Genomic DNA, 24,719 nt, shown 5'->3' on the forward strand with positions numbered 1-24,719 from the left:
TATATATCTCACAGGTGCAGGCATAGTAAAAAGAAACTTAACTTAACATTTAAAGACAATACATGATCAGAAATTGTGACCACGTGGCAAAGACAGTAGAGTCCACACAACAGTCACAATACGTGACTAACTACATGGACCTTACACACAGAAGAAGTAATAACCATGACACTCACACACAACTCACTGCTGGCCACTCCTCATGTAATATGCCTCGCTCATGTAATATGGTTTAAAATGTTCATTTCAGTATCACTGGAAATCTACAAGAAAATATGTGATTATTGTGTGTAATGTGTAATTTTCCATCTTGTTTTGTTATATCTGTATCAGATACACTTTGGTTCTCTGAAACACATTTTGGGTGTGGTATTGTTTCTGTGTTGTTGCCTACTTGTAGATCCACTTACATCCAAAAACGACACAAATCTCTTTTCTCCTGCTTCGAGAGCGTGGTCCTCTATCAGTTCTTTCACAGCATCACCACAAAGCACCTAAAGGGTCATTTATTATAGAAGCTTAACCTCTGAAAACACACACACCACACACACATACACAACACACACACACACACACACACACACACACATACACACACACACACAGACTTAAACTTATTAAAAACCCAGCCTTGAGGAAGTGTGTCACTCGAATAAAATTGTAGGTTATGTAGATATGTGGTTTCCATCTCTTTTTATTAAAGGTCCTTGGTTGAGCATTATGCAGTTACACCTACAGATACTGAAGCTTAATTGATAAAGCATTTTAGATATCTGTATGTGTGTGTGGTACGTGTGCGGGGTGTGTGTGGTGTGTGTGTGTGTGTGTGTGTGTGTTTGTGTGTGTGTGTGTGGTGTGTGGTGTGTGTGGTGTGTGGGGGTGTGTTGTGTTGTGGTTGTGGTGGGGTGTTGGTGGTGTGTCATCTCAACCAACACTGCCTGTGTGTTGTGTTTGATCTGGTGTTGGTGGTGGTAAGGAGGAAGGGTGTGTGACTCAGTTGAATAAATAGTTGCATATATCCTGGGATTAGTCACTTTAAGAAAAAAACATGGGATTCAGCTCCTCGTCTTTTCTCCCATTGACTCATAATGTCATGGTTTGATTGAGTCTGCCCACTCAGTCTACAGGGTTTTTTTGTGTTTTGAATTATTTAATCCCACTCAGTCAACCACACATTCAGTCACAGGCATAATGGCAGACTGTTAGCAGATGATGAGGATTGTTTCCAGGGTTAGAGGTTGAAAAAGCACCACTGTGTCCTCATATGCTGGAGATGAGGCTGTAAGGTGCCTTGGAAAAATATTTCACTAATGCTCTGAAGTTGAATTTCTCCAAGTAAAACCCCCATAGGATTATTTGACATTTTGTTATCCAGACTTTATGTCATGTGGTTCACATCAGTGTATTAGTCTGCATCATCGTGTGTGTGTGTGTGTGTGTGTTTGTGTGTGTGTGTGTGTGTGTGTGTGTGTTCGTGCGTGTGTGCGTACTGTATGTTTGTGTGTGGGCACCATCTGCTGGTCACATTTGGCGCCACTTCATACCACAGCTGTGTTTTTGTTAGTGAGCTCATTGCAGTGACCTCTCCTGACCCCTCCCGAATTAAATCAGTACTTTGGCAGTCGGCCCCTCAGGCTCAAGAGCCCTTCTATCTCACTACTTTAATGCTTCATAAAATGGATGCAGAGTGACAAAGAGACATAATTACAAGATGAATAATAAATGTTTAACAATTTTTCTGATTTGCCATAAAGATGTTAATGCTCTTTAGATACTTTACAGACACAACTAAAAGGCAGTAATTGTAGGTTTTAAGTATTCACATTACTTACCCCCATGGCTGATTTAACCTAAACATAATTAACAAGAGCTTTAACATTTTGCTCTTCTAATGACTTTGCATGTTGCTATAACTGAACAGACAAAGGAAAGGGCACGATCCACAGAAACCCAGACTTTTTCAACATAAAGACATTGTAGTCACACTGTTTGATTGACGGATATTTTTTGCAGTTTCATTGTCTTGATCTATTTTCTGATGGAGTAATAAAACTGACAGAATAATGTGTTGATTTAACCAGCAATTAGATTAAAAATATTCCAGTATAATGGTGCATTCCAGATAAACTAAGAAATCCAAATTTCTAAGTTTCCAGTCGGAAATTTGAACACTTTCCTGAAGCCGAATTTCCGACTTAGAAAGTTGTGAGAACCTCCCAAACCGTGACCTCACAATCCAACATGGCTGCTCCGAGCTTCAACAGTAGTGAAAGCTGTATGAATCTACTGTTTAATAGCACTTCTGTCTTATTTGTGTCTCATCAATTCAGTCATACACAGACACAGTAGTGTCCATCTTCTATCTGTGTACATGTTGCTACGGTGTACGCCCAGAATACAGCATAATGCATTGTTATCAACTGGTATTGCTAACTATGGCTAACCTAGCTAGAGTTCCCCCACCCTGTTAAATATGATAGTTCTCCAACAATTTCTGATGGTTTTCACATTTTGTCTGATGCCATCTTAAGTGCATCAGTGAAGCATCAGGGCTAATACTGTCGTCGCCCGCATGCAGCTGATCCCTGACACACAGTCAACCATTGACAACCTCCCTGATCTCTGAATCCCTGAGATTGAGTATAGTTTGAACTTGAATATTTGATGAACTGATGGAGCATGTATTGTAAGTTACATGTTAGGTGTACTGACTGAGTATAAATGAACTGAACTGTTATGCATGGAAGGCAGTTGCAACTTTTATTAACAGCTTGCTACTGTACTTATATTATATATTATATTATAAATATTTAGGTACTAAGCAGATTTAGGCTTTTAGTTTGTATATTTTGGCGAAATTCACAAGGTTTGGATTTGGGTAGAGGAGGTTTGGGGGACTGGCTGTTTGTGGGCCAAACATGAAACTCTGCTTGATCTTTGTTTTTCCATCTCCCCTAAGCCCCTTTGGGAAAGCAGTATTCACTTGAGATACGACTAAAAGTTGACGTGACATTTCTGCGGTTCCTGTTATCTTTTATCTCAATTCGGCTCTGTTTTTATACAGAGAGGGCACAAATGACCAGCATCAAAATCTATCCAGGCTGCAGCCAGCTCAACGCAGCACACCTCTGGCATGTGTCTACACACTTAATGTTGTGCACTGATGAAACAAGGAAGAAAACATATGTGGAGTTTACTCCTGCACGATGGGGGTGCTGGACACAGCTAATTCACCCGGGGTACTAGCAACACTATAATTCAGGCCTGGCCATATTTAGGCAGGGCTCAGTGTTGTGTAAACAGAGCTTACTGCTGAGAGGAGGGCTCACTCCTGCACTCGTGTCTGTGTCCATCAATAGTGCCTGCACATGCTCTGTTGAGAGAGTTAATGAAGATTCTCAAGCTATAAAGTAAAAGTGGATCTGAAGAGTTCAGAGACTCCCACAAGTGTCTCTGAATATGTAGTGCATCATTACAAGACAGACTTCAGAGTTATTTTGGGAATTCCCTAGAAGAATGCTGCTGAGGATGGACGACCTGTACTACCTGTCAGGACTGCGAGGGCTGCACGAGAGATCAGCGTAAGAGGCCAGGTTTTGTCAAACCCTTACACGGCAGCATGAGTGAGGCAGTTTTGGAAAGCTCTGGTGAGGCTGGTTCCTTGCCACTCAGAAGCACTCGGCCCATCAAGTGGAAACCACAGTCAACGTCTGGATCACCCTGTCAATCTCCAAGGACGTCCCCCTGCAGCTCTCCTCGAAACTCCCCCCGTCACTCTCCTCTGCTGTTCCGCAAGCTCGTCATGAACCGTAGCATTGCCCTGCAGAGGCGCTTCACCTTGGCACACACACCCAGGTAGTATTAATACCTTTGGTATGGATATGACATGGTCAGGATTTACAAGATTCTGTCTAGAGAAGTTGTAATACATGGATAAGGTAAATGCATTTTTACGGTTGAAAATTAGAGGTCTTTTTGAAACAGAGGCCGTGCTGAACTTGAGTAAACTCAAGTTGTTTCAGGTGGTGATGAAAGTGTTTGTCATGGGTTTGCTTTGGCAAAAAAAGCCTGATTGTCTGAGAAGGTAACTGTGGGAAATCATGATTTTGTTGACGTCGGGACCAGTGTCATCTCAATGGACCTCGTTGTTCTTGCAATGAAAGAGAGTGTCTTGTTTTGTGCCTATGCCTAAGGTGTTCAGTGCTGCATTCAGCAGGTCTGGCAAAGGTCAAATAGTGGTGAGATCCTCTAGCAGCAGCTGGACCGCTTATCTATGACCTGAAGTTTTTGTTCAGCAGAGACAAAGAGTTCAGAGGGATTACAGACATATCACCGCAGTAAACACAAGGCTGGCTAATGCTGTGCCATTTGTTCCTCATGACTGAAAACAAGCAGCATGTGTCTCTTTGACGTCAGAACAGATTGAGCCGATTACATTTTGTTATAACAATGCCTAAATTGGTATATTATGTCTTAAACATTTAAAAAGATATCTGCAGAAGTGCAATTTGATGGATAGAGATTATTAGTCATTTCAGAACAGAACAGAATGTTAAGTATAGATAGCAGAAGTAATTTTCTGATTTTTAAAATAGCAATGCAAGAAATAGCAGTGCTAGCGGGTAGTGACGTATAAAATAGATTTTCCATGTGCACAACCATGACCTGTAAGGTCATTTGAAGAAACTCAGAGAAAGCTGGATGGAAGGAAAATCTCCCTGCTGTCTAAAGCCCCAATTTTTCAGTTATTAGTAGGTCATGAAAGTACAAGTTTACAAGTGTAGATGGATGTTTGTAAGCAACTGTTGAATTAAAACGCTTGAAGAAAATTATTTATTGAGCTTTCACGAAATGTTGGTCTTTTCCATAGAATCACTGCATTATGATTGGAGTAATTGTTGCTTTTATAAACAGCTGTTTCAACTTTTAGGACATTTAATACTGAGAATAAACAGCGTTTTTTCACAGCTATCTCAACAATGTTGTCCTCAGTCATTTGATGTTGTTAACATGCTGTCACCATGAGGCTGAGATCTCTTTCATGTGGCTGCAAGCTGTTTGGAAGTGTTGGTTTTTGTCCTGTGGTTTTACTTGAAAACTACCTCCTTGTCAGTTTCACATACATACACCTAAGATCACAGCTAGAGAAAAAAAAATATTGGGCCTAATGAACCTTTGAAAACCCAGAGGAATATTTATCTTATAATATCATGCGGTGTGGCATTCGCAGAGGTATGTTGGTTAAGTGCATAGAGCGTATACCATAGACATCACACACCTTTGCTCTGTCTCATTACTCCTCATTAATCCATTTATTGCTAAAGCTTGTGCAACCAACACATTTTTTATTAAACTCTGATGAGAAAAGCTCCCTTGCCGAGCTAACTCACAGCCAGTTTTCAGAGAAAAGCAATTCAAATTTCACCAGGTGTGTCAAAGAGTAAAATCAAGCAATTATTTTACAACTGGAAATCTCCCTGGCAATAAATAAGACAGTAAAAGCTCACAGAGCAGAGCAAAGCCTTCGGTAACACCACCATGGTTCAGTTTGTAAGAGGTTAGCTTATAGTATAATGCACTCTAATAATTATAATATTGTCATGGAAGTTTCTTGTACAGCGAGAAAGGAATAATAACATTTTTGGGTAACTCATCACAGTTAGGAATCAAGAGTAAGCAGCTTAATCATTAGTTGTGGTGATGGAGAGCAACAGTAAAATTGCCCGGATACAATTACACTCATAAAAATACACATTTTCCACAAAAAAAATTGTATTCAGAATTCTAGTTTACTGTACTTAATACAGCATTAAAACATACTTCATCAGGTGAACATGAAACTTGGGTGCATTTGCCATACAACATAAAAACAATCATCTTTAGGCTGTTTTAAGTATTTATTTGCAAATGTATTGGATTATCTCAATATTTCAATGAATTATTATAAAATAATTGTAGATTTCAACTTTCAAGCTGCATAACTGCATAAATGGTAGAGCAAAGTAAAAGTAGTAAAAAGATAAAAGGTTCAATTCCCAACAAGGCTTTAGTAGATCAAGGCACCTGTTAAGGGTAGGGATCTGAATATGCTGGAATCATTTGCCTGTTATAACAGACTCATAAGTCTAGTTATTGATCCTATTACTTCCGTTTATTATTATTAGGATACATGTCAAATAAATGCACCGACAACATGAAAAACAGGTTATATCACATGTAGAAGATAATTGTGTATCAGCACACAGCATACAGCATCCTCTTTTTAGATTGCAGTGTTCATGTAGTGTTGAGGGAAGTGGTTGTGGTGGCGACACGTAACAAGTGTACCTATATCTGAAGCTGAAATGTTTGAAACTTTAAGTACTAGCAATTTGAAACAAAAGCTCTGCTGTCAATGGCCAGTCCACTCTCTGTTGCAAGCAATGTGGAAATTATGGGAACATTAGAGAAGTTGCCCTTTATGATTTAACTACCCATAAAAGACACTATAGAGGTTACATTATTTTTATATGATTGTAATTTGGTTGGGAAAGTCTAGAATAAAAACATAAGTATTTGTCCGGGTGATGGCACATGAAGATGTCATCATTTACAACAAACGGAAACACATATTTTACAGACTGTATTTTAAGCAAATCGTTTAAACATCTCTGTATTGGTGAGATCTCACCGCAGTGTTCTGTGGGTCAAAACGTTATTGGGAGTCTGTTGTTGGATTTTAGAGGGAGGATGTGTGTAGGGGGGGGGGTGTGATCTCTCCTCTTAGTCAATAGTCTATTGGCTCAAGCGCCATTTCATGTTTTAGCTTCTGACTTACTAGCATATAATGTGTGAAAAGTTAATAAGTGTAGAGAAGTTGTGAAATGTATCTTCACACTCCTCTCCTACCTTTCTCACTCTTTAAGTAGTAGTTTGGTTTTCCTTCCTGGTTTTTCTTTTTCATCAAGGATTTAAAATGTAGCAGGAACAATGCCTGTAGATGCCCCAGGATCTCCATAAACTGTCTTGTGTGTGTACAGATCATTTTATATTATATAAGGATTGGTTATTGTGCGACACTAGTCTTTGTTATTTTATTTCTAGCATTTAGACTGGAGCTGATATTTTGAGTCGATTAATGGAACTGATTGAAAAAAATTATAACTCATCATTTCAGGCATTCTTTAAACAAGAAGTAAGAAAAAAAGCAAAACCGTCTCTAGTTCCACAGTCTAAAATGAGAGGATTTGTTGCTTTTCTTTGTCATATCTTTGTTAACTGAATATCTTTGGGTTTTAGAGTATTGATGGAACAAAAGAAGACATTTAGAGATGTAATCTTGGACTGTTAATCTGCTGATTCATCTATAATGAAAATTATTGTTAGTTGCAGCCCTCCCACCACACACACACACACACACACACACACACACACACACAACACACACACACACCCCTTGCCACCCTGCCCAGCACCATCTCTAACAATAAAAATAAAAATACCCCCCTGGCTGAAGAAGGGTGTCGGGTCAGGCGTTGAGCCAAGCCAGTTCTGCCAGACACGAAAACACCCTCCAGCCACGCTGTAGATTCAGATCTTCCTTTGACAAGTTGGGACACACCAAAATGTTCCTTTCAATCTGTTTAAATGTAGGAGTATTTTTAGTCTCTGAAAGAGTCTTCACTCACTGCTTTCGCTTTACCTTGAATATCTCAAAATGTTGCTTGAAAGAAGATCTGCCTTTTTCTTGATACCAAAACTTTTAAGTTGAGCTGTTGCATATTTGTCTCGGCATTGAATGTTCTGTACAAAATAGACTCCTCAACAGCTCATTGGTGGGTTGTCCTTAGCTCCCACAGCAATCTCTGGGGACTCTGAATGCTCTCAAACTGCTGGAGGAAGAGGTCAACCTCGCTGACGCTACCCTGCAGTATCATGGCTCAAAGCAGCAACTCAACCCTTCCCCTTTCCTGCAAACAGAGTGAGTGACTGACAATATTAGAATAACAACTTTGATAGTTTGTAGATTTCTCTCCAGATCTTCCATGCTATTCAGAGTCAACTTTACGTCTGGGATTGGTTTGGGTAGTTACAACAACAACAACAACAACAAATCATTAAGAGAGGAACGACAACTGTGGAAAGTCCTTCAATGCAGCTGAGACTGTAGTTACAACTGCTCCCTTTTTGCTTCTTCCTTCTGGAGAGACGAATTGAATATCACACTCCAGTCAGCCTTGTTGAGGCTTGCCTGGGACCTCAGTGGAAGAACTCTTCAACATTCCTCAATGGTTTCTCCTGCATCCTGGGGCACTGGAGATTAATCAGATCTGTCCTTCATCTGACTGTGTCACTTTTGTTTTCGTTTCCCACCTGGACTCTTCCTGTGTTTTGGTCTATTGCAATACAAAACCTCATGGAGTCAAGTCAGAACCGCCCGGTGATTAATGGGAGAAAAGTTACAGACTGAGTTGTAAAGTTCAAGAATCCTCAAGAGGCTCTGTTCAGATGTTCAGGTTATTTTTTTTACGGCCACGAGTGTCTCGTATGAGCTTAAGGGACAATGAACAAAGACCACCGAATGGCAAGGAATGGGGTGCTGACTGGCTTCGGACACGGTCGGAGACACTCGTGCTTGGGGTATGTTCCTAAACTATGCATCTGGCATCTTATCAGCGCTAATATTCATGAGAAGGAGTGTTCATACACGCTGCAAAGTACAGCTGCACACATGGCTCTCACACCCAGAGTGTTAGTTTCACTGTCTAGGCAACAGTAACAGACGTGGCTATTTTTAAACGGAACATTATACATTCATTGGTTTTACTGTAATTTTTGATAAAACATGCAGGGTTTAATTTTGAGTTACTTTAAGGATCTAATTTGAATAGTGACTGAGATAATTGGCATATACAGTATTTGTTCAAACATTCACACCATCGAGCAACTCATGGTGGTTGTATAATTCCAGAGTTGGTCTGATAAGGTTACAAAATACTTAGTTTCATGGGTTTAATTACCTTGAATCATGCACTGGATGACGCTGATATGAGCCTTTGGGCACATATAGTTGGGTGTGTGTTGCTCAGCACCCTGAGCGTTGAGGCAAGTGTGTTACTTGGTGGTTTTTGAGCTGCACTGTTTTTCTATTTGCTGGCATTTTACCCAACTGCTTTTGAGAGGAAGCTAGTTTTGTTTGTGGCAAAATTAGTCAAGAGACTTCCTGTTTTTGCTGAAAGACATTTTTCAGCGCAATGACCCAAGACAAATTGTGCTGACTGAACACAGAGCACTGAAGTGAGTGTTGGACCATCGGGAGATGTTTGTGTTCAAGCAGAGGCACAGTTGCTGCACAGTTTACATTTTTATAAGTGCATGTTCCTCATTTTGTGAATAGGGCATTTTTCTCTGACACTGTGTATGTAGTATATGTGTGTGTGTGTGTGTGTGTTGTGCCTGATACATTGTTGTCAGTCTGTGAGCAGAGGGAGGGTGTTGGTGAATACATAGCTATGCATGTTGCTGATGCACAATAAGGGACTGACTCTGACTTTGTTATTTTCTCATTCAAAATCTGAAACCTGCCAACTAAGATAAATGCCAAACATTTATCAAGGCTGTAACTTTCTTGATTACCATGTAACAATTACCTTAATTGATGTTTCTTTGTTATTGTTGATGTCAAAGAGTTTGCATCAGAGTGGCGTTAAATGCTCTCTCTGTCTGAACTGACAATAAGTGACAGGCAACAGTAACCACCTGTCCACAGCCCAAATCTGTTGATTTTGATTGAGCATCCTTTGGGTTCTAGGTTGCATTTAAAAGATGCTGTGGTGTTGTTATCTGGCAACTTTACATATCTGTCAGTCAAGATCTACTCAAGGGTAAGGGAAACTGGGGGAATTGTGAAATGTTACTGTGTCATTATTTTGCAAGTCGTTCAGAGACTTACCCGGCAAAAATGACTCATGCACCTGTTAACACACAACAAAACTACAAATATAAAAAAAAAGATCCTTTAAAGATTAGAGCTGTGTGAAACTGCCTAACTGAGGCACTCTGCTCAGTCCCATGTTGGTCTCAGCTTATCATCCAGTGCATTCCCAATAGGAGACTTGTTTCTGGCCTAGTACGGTCACAGCTGAGTACAAGCAGAGCAAGAGTGTTTGTGTGGGTGTGGGTGGTGTGTGTGTGTGTGTGTGGGGGGGGGGGGGAACAATAACACAACAGACCCCCAAAATAAAACCCTTGAGCCTGGAATAGTTCCTCAGCCCCGCCAGCCTGGCTACACATAACACGTGATTGTGACATGTGTTTCTCGTTTTTCGTGTATACTGTACACCCACACACACACACACACACACACACACACACACACACACACACCCCTGCCACAGCCACCCATTCCAAAAATCCATATTGATTGTTCCACTAGAGAACTGCTATTGGTACTTTGAGGTCATTTTGCTCCTGAAGTTGAGATGCTAGGTTAATCAAAATGTGTGCTAAAAGCTGACAATCAGGTGTCATTTTCAATATGTTTACTCGGCTGTTTTCTCATATGTTTCACCTGTTTTATAGTAGTTACTGAGTGTATTTTTTTGGATATTGTTCAGTTGTAAAAATTTGTAAGTACTGGAGCTTCTTACCACTTAACAAGATCATTTTCTAAGTTTATGGAGCATCAGCTAAGGAAAGGGGATATAGATCAGTCACTGTGTCCAGTATGTGTTGTTCACAGTCTAAGTTGAAGTGTTGCGGGCGCGTGTTGCTCTGTATTCTGGCTAGTTATGTAGCTCCAGTGGTGCGTGATTGGCCTTCTGCTATATTGCTTCCTCAATGGTCATTAACCCACATTTGATGTAAGACAACATGTTTCCATTCCTTCAAACTTCCAACAGTGCTCTAGAGTGTGTCTGTTTTGCTCCTGTGTGTAAATGTAGGATAGTTTCTATGCACAGTGCGCCCTCTGCTGGATAGTCAGTCCATCTTCAGCAGACTGAATCAGCATTACTCACATATTGGGTGAATATCAACATTCTTTGATGTCCCAGATAAAACTCAGTGAATGGGAATGTAGGTGTTGTTGGAAATTCTAAAACATGCTTGGTCAACCTATCTTGGACAAATAAAGATTAAAGCCAAAAAACAACCACATGAAGAGACACTACCCTCTAAAGTAACACATTCTGTTCAACTGCAACTGCAGGTTGTGTGTTTTGTGGGAGGCACACAAGAAGCGGCATGACTTCAATATGAATATGAACTAAGCAGCAACCACAGGTCCCATTGCCACAAATCAGACATGTGTAAGAGGACTGCGTGTACTGTAAAAGCAGCACAAACCATAATTAGAAAGGTCTGATTAAAGCAACACCAAGGTGGTTGCTGTGAGAACCATGATTCTCATAACATTCTAGCCAAAGGAATACAGTTGATAATTAGCTGGCTAACTAACACTGGCACATTTACAGAAATGTTATTGAATGTCGCTGTCCTTAATAAATACATAAATAAATGAAAAAAGAAAAAAAAAAGCATGTTTTGTCTTTGGTCCCCCTACAGGTTGGAAACGGAATTTTCCATTCAAACTACAGATCCACTACCCAATCTGGCAAACTTGCATAGTGCCGTTTTAGCTGATAGAGAGTTGGAAAGCGGTTGCAGAAGTGCCGTTCACCCTGTTACGAGTTGATGAACCACTGAAACGATTTTGGAAACATTATTTTAAGGTACAAAATAGTTGTTGGTGTTGCTTTAAGTGTGATTGTTTCTCTTCACGCTGTTTTAAATTGGTGACCTGAGAGACGCTGTGACCATGTTGATGTACACTCTGTGGCATGAATGCAAATTTTAATTCTGACTAAAGCAGCTCTCTGATAAACTCCTCCTGTCTGGGTAAAGGGATGCTAACCATTGCAACCAGCCACAGTAACAACCAGCTGAAACAAAAACCTGCAGACTGCATGGTTGGAACTCTGCACTCAAAGAAATGTGTGATTTCTCCACTAGGTGGTGCAAGTCTTTCTCTGCTCTGATGTCACAAATTCACTGCGGTAATGACAATGTGCGGACAAAGGTGTTTAAGAGAAACAGAGTCTCCAGAATACATTACTGTCTTTAAACGGGGAATTACATTGCTGTGAAACTTCACTAAAAAGGACTGATAATCTGATATTTTGATAAAAGTCCAATAACACTTGATACGTACTGTATATCAGTATGAACTTGGTACAGATGCACACAAACACTTATATGTGAACTTTCTCACCCTGCCAAACACACATGCACACACACATGAATGACACTCCCCCTGGCAGCTTATTCTCATTACCAGACGCTATGTTGTCATAGGAGCCAGCAGCCAGCTGGACTGTAGAAGTCATTTGCCTGGTAGATTTGGTTACATGGCGGCCTCACAAACACCTCTTTCTCAGCAAACCTCCACCCGTGCGTCTGTTTTGAGGTCCAACATGTTTCACAAGCACGTTGCTCAAGGAAGGAAGAGAGCATTGGTGGAAGTGATACGGGGTTTTAGATTAGTTAGACAAAACTTGGGATACAGCTCAGTGCTATTGTAAATAACTCCACAAAAAAACGTCATACTTGTTTCATGGTTCTCGGTTTTAAAAATGTACACAAAGAAAAAGTTGTGAAAGTTTTTGGGATGCGCGAGAACTGTCCATAAAGTCCGTGCTTTGTCTGTTTGTTTTCAGCCATTATTCCACTGCATGATTTTAAACTCAAGTTAGTTTACAAGAAATCATTCTGAAAGTGAGACTAACATAAATCAACGTATCATGTTGGAAGGGTTTCATGTGTTGTCAAAGCAGTAACTCTTCTAAGGGACTCTTCCAAGGACAGAGTGGTCCTATGCAGGGAGGCACTCTCAGCCCATGTAATCAGCCAGATCAACATAACGGACGGCCACCACCATATGCATTTATGTAAGCGTCTAGTGCATTGCCTGACAGGTGGTGAATAGGGAAAATGTGGTTTGTTCGGGGGTGTCAGTGTGAATGAATACAGGGCCACGGTTTATTAGACAAATATGGAACACAGATTAGTCATTGTCCGTCTCTTTTGTGAAATAGAACGAAATAATTATTTTTTGTAATTATTATTTTAATTAACTTTGTTCCCACTTTATTGAATTCCAAAGTTTAAAGGGACATCTCTAAAAGTATATTAAAACATCTACGGTGGGGAAAAGGAAACAAATAAGGACCGTACAAATCTGATGTCCAAAAGGTGCTTCCGAAGCTTTTCGACCATCCAACAAGCAATTCTGAAGAATCATTGGTATTTCAGCTGAACAGTGAGCTTCTTTTGTTTCCACAAATGCAGGGGAATATTTACCTGATTGCCTTGAATTTTGTTAATATTTCTGAGCAACTGAGCCACAAATGTAGTCCAATGTCTTGAACTCAGTGTGGAAATTAAATACTATGAGCCCACAGCTTTTACCATAAAATCAGCCAATAGCATATTACAGTGCAGTAGCATGGCTTTTATATGAAACTGAGGCAAGTCTATACAAATGTCACAAAGTGTACTTAAATACACCCATTTTATTTAGATCTAGAGTGGAAAAAGAGTTCAGGGAGCAGCTTTCAGATAAACCTGGTCAACTTTAGCAGGTCTAGAGAACAGCTGAAGGCAAAACATCAGATTCTGCCTCCACATCCTCATCATGTCACCGCTTTGGAAAGGCTTAGTCAGTATTTTATACGTCTGACATTTTAAAGCCTACCGCACTCCACGTCCTCCTTCATGTGCCTCCAACACGTCTGACTCGTCCGCCTGATCTATTTCTTAAAAGACAAATATTTGTCTGTGATGTCGACAGTAGCGAGATCGTCAGTTGTTGAGATCATCAGGTCCAGTAAGTCTATCACTCCCTGACTGCTGAAACTGAACTGGTGCTCCTCCACTGGAGCACGCTGCAGGTGGAGCTCAGAATTGTCCTGTTATTTATATAATTAAACCTGTTGCTATAAATGGACTGTATATGGTGCAGTTCTAAAACCATCAATAAAAACATATAGAACAATTTAAAACCGTGGAAATGCATGAATGGGTTTTCATAGATTAGATGTGAAGCTAATTGAGAATTAGTGTTAAATTGTGATCAAGGTGTGTGTGTGTGTGTGTGTGTGTGTGTGTGTGTGTGTGTGTGTTAAAACAATTAAAATATCCGCGGGAGGCTGCCACACTGCCTCAGATTTTTCTTTTCCGAGGTGCTGGTCTCTGAAACACACAATGCATATACAGTTTACACCACATACTGTATATTCACACAGACTCACTGTACACGCACCCATACACGTGATGAAACTACTACGACCACAGACCCCCCTCTATCTCCCTCACTCACACACACACACACACATACTGCACATGCACTCACACATAGTTCATGTCTTTTTTAAAGCCTCAGTTGTCCATGTGCCAGTGAGGCACAGAGAGAGCCATAGAGAAAGAGGGAGGGAGGTAGAGAGGGAGGAGTGTCTCTCCAGAAAACAAAGAGTTCAGCGCTGAACTTTTTAATGTAGATTTGAAACCAACAGCTTTAGCTCGCCACGTTCCGCTCTCCAAAACCACAAGAAACAGCAGCGCTGAGGAAATGACCCACTCTGCTTTGATCCCCTTTCCTTTTTTTCCCCCTCGACTTGTTTCTGGACTGGAGCCATGCTGCTAAAACACACCGAGGAGGGCTTTCCTCCGTCTGTCTACGCCTCAATGGAAACCTGGTGTGGTGTGGAGGCAGAGGAGAGCGCGCACAAGAGCCGAGGAGAGGAGCTCCCAGAAGAGGAGGAAGAGGAGGATTAGTCAAGAACAGAGCAGAAGGGAGACAAAAATCAACCACAAACATGAGTTTACCGACTAACTGTGTGTATCTAGCCCCCTCAGTCCAGGATCGCTACTTCAAAGTGAGGAATGGGAATATCTGCGGGTCGCCGTGCGCTGTCAACCGGCCCATCGACATTGTGCAGAAACGCAGGCGGTAGGCCAGATGTGGTTTTAATCCAGATGTTGTAGTTGCACAACTCTAAACAAACTGCTGTCTATTCTTTTTTTTTTTCTTCAGATGACAAACAATAAGATGATGATTAAAATATTGTAATATTAATTATATACAATTCTTACTTTTATTTAGTTGCATTCAGTAATGAGGTATAGTGTTTTAATGATAATTAATAGTCTTTATTTCCTATGGTAGGATTTTTATAAGATGAGTGGTCACAGCCTCATGAAAACCTATATACAGTATATATTTATAAAGGTCAGGAAAGCATTTACTACTTTTCATGTCTTTTGTACTAAAAAATATCTTTAATATTTGTCATGAGAGGTATTTATTAATAAAGTTCCATTAATATTTAGGGTATTTGTGATATTGAACCCACCACCTCTACAATATCGAGCACTCAAAACTGAGTTTATTATTACAATATTTTTGACTAGTCATTAGAATATTATACTTGTGACTATAGTGGAATGTGTTACTATATATAATATTATACATTTTACTATACTGCAGTGGTTTGCACTGTGTTAGTGCTACCCCAATACTAGTATACTAATATTTAAGAAAACAAATGAATTTATTATGCAAAAGAAATGTCTGAATTCTTTTGATTGCATCATAATATTCTTGAAGCGGCCCTCATTGCATAATTTCTGGAATTTCTGCCTCTAAAATATCCCTTTAATATTCATATGAGATTCGTAATCTTTTGGTGTTACTTAGCGTGTAACATTTAAAGTGACATTGCATTTGTACCCCATCATGATCATACTTGACTCACACTACACTGATTCTGTGCTACTCAGAGTTTACAGTGATCTCAGTGGTTAATGATATTTGACAGTATTTACATTTAGTTTCCTGAAATCGCATAATCACCATAATATCCCTACAGTCATCCTTTGTCTGTGCTACTGTGCTAGTAGTGGGTGTACGGGGACCTCTTTTGATATTTTTGACATCATGGTAGTAAGATTTCATAACATAAATTTGTCACAAGCATGCATAATTCTACTACCAGTTCATAATCTGAGTGATTCTGCTGTCTTTAATCCAGATGGTTTTACAGCAGTAAGATCATAAATTAGTGTAATGATGAGTCAGGTGGACAGAAGTGGCTCTACAGGGAAGATCTGAATATAGGTGTGTGTGTGGTGATGCTTGAAGTTTTGACAGTGTTTATACCTTATTAATTACTACAAAGTTTGTAGCAAAACACAATTAAATGTTTATTTTCTCGGTACACCGAAAAACATACACCTGAAATATTCTTTCTATCTGAGGTGTTTGCTTGTTTTTTACACACTTAAACACATTTCACCAAATAATGTGCACACACACACACTAGGTCTAGTCATTTTAGACATTTTAATGTGAAAATGTTACCTTTATACAGTAGGCCTACTTGTATTTTGTGTTTGTATTAGAACATCACAACATGCTTTAATGTTCAACAACTTTATTTTTCTCATTCTGCCCATGGCTGTTGCACCTGTAGTCCCTCTCTGTATGGGACACTGTGTAGGAGCACCCGTCTCTTTAAGCCCCTTCCAACAAAGATGGCTCTGATTGGCCAGAGTGTTTCTGCAGTCAGTACTTCGCTCCGCAGCCTACGCTGTCGTTTCACTAGTATAGCTGACGTTTCAGCTGGAGCTTATGCAACGGAGTTTAGCAGGATTTACCTTGAAATATCACCAGTAAAGGCTTTATAAACCACATACTACACAAACATGTCTCAGAAGTAAAGTGACCCAATATTGGAGAGAAATAACCAACATTAGCCGCTTAGCAACAGCTATGTGGTGTCAGCATGCAGCTACTTAATATTTAGCAGTAGGCTAACGTAAAAGAAATTGCAGATAAGGCTTTTAAACAAAATACTCTATAACCAGAAGTGTTTTAGGAGCAACGCGATCCGGAATCTGAGAGAATTTAACCACACTGGCAGCCAAGATGACATTTACAGCCGTAGCATGTAGCTACATGCGACAATGTTAACACAGCGGAAGCTTAAGAAATACTTCAGTCGTTCCTGCCTGGAGCAGATAACCAATCAGAGAACTCCGGTTTAGAGTTGCGTAATACTTAGCAGAGAGTAGAAAAAACTGTTGAAACTAGAGCGTTCAGAACTGTTGGAAATCGAAACGTTTTAGCTCACTGGGATTTCTCTAAAATGGAAGTAGGAAATCCAACATTATAACATTGTAGTTATGACAGAAAATACGGAAAAGCATACTATGTCCCCTTTAATGCTGCTTTATCAATTTTAAAAAAACACATCGGTTTTGTTAAAATCAATTACAGCCCATACATATATCACTCTTGATTGTTTTTTCTTCATTTTTTATAGCAAATGCATCAAATGCAACACACAAACACACACACACACACACACACACACACACACACATACACACACTTCATTCTTACCAGATGAGTATACCTGAAAGAGGCTGCTGCTTTAGAAGTCACAGAGGAAATGTGACTAATTTTGCAGCCGGCCTTTCAGAAGTCATAACGACATCTGCTTTGTTGGGTGAGGAGGGGGATCAAAGTGTCCTTATAATGTCAACCCACCATTAAAAAAATCTACAAATGGAAATTGCTAATGAACGCCGACTCAGACGTATTTATAGGCCTGATGGATTGACCACATGTGTGTAATAGCACAGTCAAAAAGCAGTGGAGAAAAGTAGAGTGTATTTTATAATCGTCCAATTCCTTTTAACCCTGCAGCCTGTGTATTTTCCATTAATTCCTACACAGAAACATGCTGCTCGTCATCGCTTTACCTCGTAAAGTTAGAGAACAGTTAGTTTTGGCATACAGAAATTCATGTCTGTCAGTGCATACATTCTGCTTCTGCTTTTAGGGTTATGATGATGTAGGAGTTTGCCGTGTGTGAAAGGGCATCAGTGAGTTTTCACTCACCTCCTCTTTACTTACTGCCTGATATAGTTATCTCTTCTAAGCTCCGTTATCTAAAATGCGACTCTCACTTTCTGTTAGTGTCATATTCTATCTTGTCTTTTTACTTTCTGTCCTGTCCTTTACTTTTCCGACTTCTGCTGCTCTATCACACCCTCTCCTGTCTTCTTATATCACTGTACTTACATAATTTTTACTTGCAGCCTACAGTACTGTTGATTTGTCAGGTAGTTTGATGTGTTAAACAAACTCATATATTCCTTTCATGCTTGTCATTGTTACTCAGTGGTGATGAGATGATGATTAGGATGATAATGAAGACTCTAGTCAGACTCTGACTTACTCATCATGTTTTACCTCCCAGCACGAATCACTGATGTCAACTAGACATTGACTCATACAGTTAGGTTATATAAATCAGTTATATCTATTGTTAGGGTCCAAATTGTACTTTTTGGTCTTTCTGCCAATGGTGGATAAACTTACCGGCCCAAATATTTTTCAACAAGCTATAAAAACAAGATTTTTCCTTTCCTAGTTCTTTTGTGAAGCACAACTTCTCTGTACATTTTCTTTTAACTGTATTTCCAACATGCTCTTCATTTTTCCTTTTAGGTAGATTTCTTCCGGCAATGTGCGGGCGGGGCTGCCATACTTGCATACTCTCTTTGCAGTTAGCAAACAATTCTCTACCCAGCTTTATAGAAAGAGTAAGGGCAACCAGAGCAACAGTGGACAGCGAGGGTCACTTAAAGAATTGGGGTATGAACTCAGCAAAAAAATGAACATCCTCTCACTTTCAACTGCTTTTATTTATTTTTCCAGCAAACTTCACTAATTATGTGCATGAACATAACAACTAAGACATAAACTGAACAAGTTTCACAGAAATGGAATAATGTGTCCCTGAACAAAGGGGGGAAAAAATCAAAAGTTACAGTGAATATCTGGTGTGGCCACCAGCTGCATTAAGTACTGCAGTGCATCTCCTCGTCATGGACTGCTCCAGTTTTTGCAGTTGTTGTCCTCCTGTACCCGTCTGGCAGGTGTGATATTCAGATGGACCGATCCTGTGCAGGAGTTGTTCACAGTGGTCTACCACTGCTTTGCACTGTGTTTTTCAGAGTCAGTAGAAAGGTCTCTTTACTTTACTTATGTTTTATAACTGTGACCTTAATTGCCTACCGCCTGTAAGCTGTTATCATCTTACCGTCTGTTCCACAGGTGCATGTTCATTAATTGTCTATGGTTCATTGAACAAGCATGGAGAGCATTGTTTAAACCCTTTTTAATAAAGATCTGTAAAGTTACTTGGATTTTTACTAAATTATCTTTAAAATACAGTGTCCTGAAAGAAAGACGTTTCTTTTTTTGTTGAGTTAAAAATGACGTTCATACATTGCATGCCACAGCCAAAGTGCAGCGTTGATACAAAACAAAACATGGTTAATCAACTCGGGTTGTACTGATGAGGGTTTGCAGTGAAGTACAGTAGGCCTAGATGAGCAACCCGCCAATGGCGGCCGACCTCATTAGCTTTATGCGCCACTTGCACTCATTTCCCATGTGAGGGTACTGATTTTGGACACTGTCTATCTTGTAGTACTAAAAATAACAATGAAAATGATTCTGCTTTTATGTTGAAGGACACCTGCCATCTGTTTATTGCTAGTCTGATGCTGATTATTTAGTTTAGGTGGGTTTATCCTCAGCTCCATCCTGTGTTCTATTACTGTTATACCTCTTCTTTGGTGAAATTAGAGCTCAGATGTGATATTTCTTAAAGGTGGTAGCAGACAGGATTTAGTTGCTGAGGTCACAGGCGTTTTTGCTCTTTGCATGTTGGTGACAGTCAGAATGAGATGTCTTGTGTATGTGCAGCCTTGTGCTCTTTGCCGCCTGCCAAACAACACATAAAACACGTCACAGTTTATAGTACTTCCACAGAACTTCACTGGGTCTAAGCAGTTTGTGTTTTAGTATTTATGGGAGTATTCAAGGCTCTGGTCAGTGTTTGAATAATTAACAACACCCTTTTTTTCCCATGAGCCTAAACCACAGTGTAAACTCACTGTGGATATTCATGAAGTTGTAAGAGGTCAACGAATTTGTATTTTTAATTTTGACATAGTATATAATTCACAGGGTTTTCTTTACCTGAAGATACAGGTTTAGGAAAAGGAAGGCTCAGGGAACAGCTTTGCTAACCCTGAGTGTGTGTTGGCGGTCTGAGATTTTGCCACAGTGACAAAGGTGCCCGCACGTATTTTGGTGTAAAACTGATTCACTCTCAAAGCAAAACAAACAGAAATGTTCATATAAATGTCTTTAGTTGTAGTTGGCGACTGCAGTCAACTACTCTTGCGCCTTTCTGTGTGTGTGTTTTTTTTTAGACCTAAATATATATAGAAATTCTTGGGGTGGATGGGGACAATACTATTCTCACAGCCTGAAACCACAAAAGCTCTAAATCGTACTGATAAAATAAGTTTTGTGCTAACAGTATTTAGTAATAATAACTTCCCACGACTGATGACTCCTTACAACTATCAGCAAATGAAACTGATACATGTCTGACCCTTAAATGAAAATTGCATTTACCATAACATGATGAGCAATTGAGTGAATGAACTAAGAAAATGTTCAATCAACATTCGCTGTCTGTGTGTCTGTTGCTCAAGTCAGGCAGAAACCTTAAACATCAAACCTTCGTCAGATCAGAATACCAGTGGCCTGCTGGTATCTGATATTTAATTGAAGTCCAACATCTGAGCCAAATATCAGTTTAACTCATGTACTCTCTACGCAGGTCTCTTCTGACTTTTCATGCCATCTGTATACAGCCTGTCCCTCCCAATAGTTTAGAAATTAGAACTGACCTTTGGTGGTGTCATAGCAGTTGGGCCAACCCCCGGGCCTTAGCCAATGTCGACACACTGTGACGTGATGCACAGCTCACTCTACATGTGTTCAAAGGTCCCCATTAGCTGCCAGCATGTTGGAACATAATGTAAACAAAGCCAGTGGTGTAGTTTTTGCCAGTGGTGTAGTTTTTGTAATTTATTGTAGTGGCTATACTGTAGTGTATATGTAAATGTTTGGGGGGGGTGGGGTCTTGGTGCCTTCCCCCAGGGAAAGTTTGTCCATCAAAGACTTAATTTCCTGCATTTTGATACTCTTTTATGCACCACTTCACCGCTGAAATACCTTTATTTAGCCTATGCAAAGGAAAGAAAAAAGTATGTTGTTGTGTGTTATTGCACATTTTTAAGTAGGTATGTGATAATCCTGAAGCTTTTTTGTAAGTACAGTATACTGTGTATACCTGCATATCACATAGACTACACCACTGGTTCGGGCTCACCTGGGGTACAAGTCATCTGTGAGTACCATCTGACCGTATCGGTGATCTCATTATACCACTGCAACTGGTTAGGTTTTACTCACCTGTACTGACAATGTTGATGTATTTCTCCCTCCACAGACTCCAGCGCCATCTGTTTTATACTATTTATTTATTTATTATTAACATACTTGTCACAGGCATCTCTTGTCTTGTGTATCCCATTTCTCAGAGATATGCGTCTGATGGGTTTGACTAAGGTGGTTGTTGCTTACTACACGGAATTCTATGCAACTTCAGTGACCGATTCAGTATGGAGACCAATCTCAAGAGCGCTACATATTCTGTCAAACAATGTGGGTTTTAGCCTTCGATTTAAGTGTTTTCCCCCAGCACATGGAGATGGCTTGTAGAGAAGAGACTGACTAATACAGTATGGCAGTGTAGAAACACAGTAGGGATTTCTGGCGCATCTTCATCTGTATCCAAGGTGCATGGAGAAGGGTCTGAAGAGGTAAAACTCCAGTAATAACTTCAGTATAAATAACTTTATTGTGAGACCAATCACAATAAATAAATAAATAAATTAAGTTATTAATAGTGTTGCTGGAGTTGTTCTTCATTGATTGAGTATAGTGGAAGGGTAAACTGAGATGGATTTTTTCGTTTTATATTTGGTTTAAAAAAAATCAATTGGACTATAAATACATGAAAAAAATCATGTTCATAGTCTGTAAATTGCTTGATTTGATGTCTGAAGGAAACTTTTGTTTTGACGTTCAAAGACAGCTGTTGTTGTCTGTTTATGTTCATTCCGCCTCTTGTCCATGATCCTTGCCATTTCAAATGAACTGCAGTGTTCCCCACAGCTGTCGCATTGTGATGTCATGATGACGTCAAACATCCCTCCAGTTTTCCGCTTCAGGGAATATGTCTTTAGGGTTTAACAGCAACGATCTTCAGATATTTATTGTATATACATATTTCTAGGAAGATCCATTATCCCCTTCCATTATGGAATGCTTTAAAGATTATACCTAACTTACATATTCAGCTAATATAGTCAAGCACTTTTGCGACAAAGCTTTTTTGACCCCGGGTGAGGACAGGAAATATTGACGTGCCAGTGGCTGTTCACTGGACTTGATCCCAAATCGTTCATGCAATTCACGGCTGACGCCTCAACCCGCTGAACCACAGGAGGCCTCTGCTTTGAGTCTTTGGACTCCTATCCGTTCCTACACCAAACACTCCTCAACAGAAATCCCAATGCGTCCACAAGTTCCACCAGCTGGTTTCTGGCTTGTATCTTTTTAGCGTGTTTCATAGCATCCTTTTTGTTGAAGTCTTTTATTTGGTGGAAATATAAGTCCAGCTAGCAGAGCGTTGGGTTGGGAATAATTGCAGGCCATGAGAGCTGGTCGATCGGCAATGCAGTGACAGCCATGAAACCACAACTGACGTCAGCATATAAGTGTGACTGTGTTTGTGTGACTGTGTGTGTACTTGTGTAGAATATCGCTTCTAGAATAGTGGACTGAGTGTTATCCTCTCTGTCTCTCAGTCTCTGTGACTCTTGTGACTTTAGGAATGATGAGCAACTCAGAGCCTGATGAACACTTCGCAAAGAGGCTCTGTTCCATTGTTTTGATGCTGGATTACTAGACAATAGTGTGGTTGATGGACTTTTACTTTATCCAAACGAATGAGGAAATAATGAATCCAAATGCAGCCGGCTTGATCACCCTGAAGTCTATTTAGGTGATCAACTTGATCACCTAAATAGACTTCAGGGTTCTGCCTACACAGCGGGATACCAGGTAGGGAAAGGCCTGGGGGTTGGGTCAACAACCTTATTTTATCAGATTTACTAGACTGCAATGATATGACAGGATTGTGTGAGTGTGTGTGAGTGCTTCAACCATGCTGTTATCAGTTTATGCTATATGAAACATGCATATTGTCATGTTTAAGCTCAAGTTCTTGCAGTAAATAGACAAGATACTATTGCATCTTTCTACAAATATCATTGCTATGAATATCTACACCATCTGATATTATCTAGTGTTTGTGTGTATTTTTAAAACTAGTATTAGCTAAATAAATTACGTTGCATAATTAATGATATATGCAAAATATAGGAATGCACCCATCCAACTTTTTCTCTTCCAGTACCAATTCTGATATTTCAACTCTGCTGATACCAAGTACTAATCACAATATTAGTATTAATACAGTGCTTATTTGTATGCCTTACTGGAATTTATTGGGATAATTTTAATGTAACATGAGGCTTGGATTGCTTAGGTACTAACAACTGAGTTGGCTTTCCACAGTGACAGTATGAATCAATTGACAGAAAAAACTATTTAAAATAAAGTGTGTAATGACTGTCAGAAAGAAACTGCAATTAATAGGGATCGGTAATGTAAATGATGATAGCCAATCCACTTGCTAAGTTCAGTATAGGGGGAACCATTCCAGTGTATTGTAGCGATGCATCCCTAAAAAGTTTGACATACAAAATAGATTAGATTGTCATCCAGTGCCTTTTATTATAGTCAATAATAATCTAACTCATGTTACTATTGTTAATGATAATAATAAATAAGAAAGATTCACAGTTCTTTACATGACGTAACCACCTGAAAACAATTAAGACAAAAAAACAAACTCCCCCCGTGGTCTCCCTCTTGTCAGGCCCCACTGATCAGCGATGGGATTGGCTGCTCCTGGTTTCCCCTCGGCTAATTAGAGGAGGAAGTGGCACACTCCAGCCTTACAGCCAGACTCAATCACAGTATACCGAAAGGCGCCAATTAGTGGCATATGAACATGATTAGAGTAGCACTCGGCATGGCCTGTTGCTGGGCAAAGACCGACAGCGTGTGTGTCTGTGTGTGTGTGTGTGTGGTGTTTTTGTGTGTGTGTGTGTTTGCGTGTGCGTGTGTGTGTGTGTGGTGTTCGTGCTCTGAACCAGCCTGTCCAGTTGCGCACCAGTGTGATGTAAGTTTGTTCGATTTTCAGGTCGATTCTGGAGCTTGCTGTGGGGGGTTCTGGGAGGTTCTGGCCCAGTATGTTACCCTCCTAACCAGCTTCTAATGATGTTAATACTCAACAAGCACTGTATGGATTTCTCCCCGGCTGGACAGGCAGAGCTAATCACTGCACATAGACTCTATGATCAATACCCATCCAGAGGAGTGAATCAACCTTTGAGGTGCCCTGCACACCAAAAATGAAACCACTTGAGCCCTACACCAGTCACATTCATATTTAAAGGGCCAGTATGCAACAAAGGCACCACAGCACCACAGTTCAAACACCCAAGACAGGAAACAACTGCCCTGCTGAAGTATTTTTGACCAAACAACGAATCACTGCCTGCTCTGCAATAATCCCTGAATACAACAATGTAACTTGAAAAATAAAAGGCGA

General features: G+C 40.0%; 1 protein-coding gene across 7 annotated transcripts in view; it reads left to right on the plus strand.

The window, feature by feature from the left end:
* Window positions 1-24,719, plus strand: part of LOC116696145 (cAMP-specific 3',5'-cyclic phosphodiesterase 4C) — an 81,825-nt gene that overhangs the window by 30,363 nt on the left and 26,743 nt on the right. For 2 of the 7 annotated variants that reach the window (XM_032526908.1, XM_032526910.1), the window contains exon 1: window positions 3,458-3,855. The exons of 2 other annotated variants lie outside the window; for them this stretch is intronic. In XM_032526908.1, coding sequence (XP_032382799.1) covers window positions 3,620-3,855 — 236 coding nt within the window. In that variant the 5' untranslated portion in view covers window positions 3,458-3,619. Of the gene's footprint in view, window positions 1-3,457; window positions 3,856-14,476; window positions 14,987-22,793; window positions 23,102-24,719 lie in introns of those variants that run through there. 3 more of the 7 variants (XM_032526913.1, XM_032526914.1, XM_032526915.1) reach the window with 3 other exon arrangements.

Source organism: Etheostoma spectabile, chromosome 9, assembly GCF_008692095.1.
Source record: "Etheostoma spectabile isolate EspeVRDwgs_2016 chromosome 9, UIUC_Espe_1.0, whole genome shotgun sequence".
NCBI classification, from domain to species: domain Eukaryota; kingdom Metazoa; phylum Chordata; class Actinopteri; order Perciformes; family Percidae; genus Etheostoma; species Etheostoma spectabile.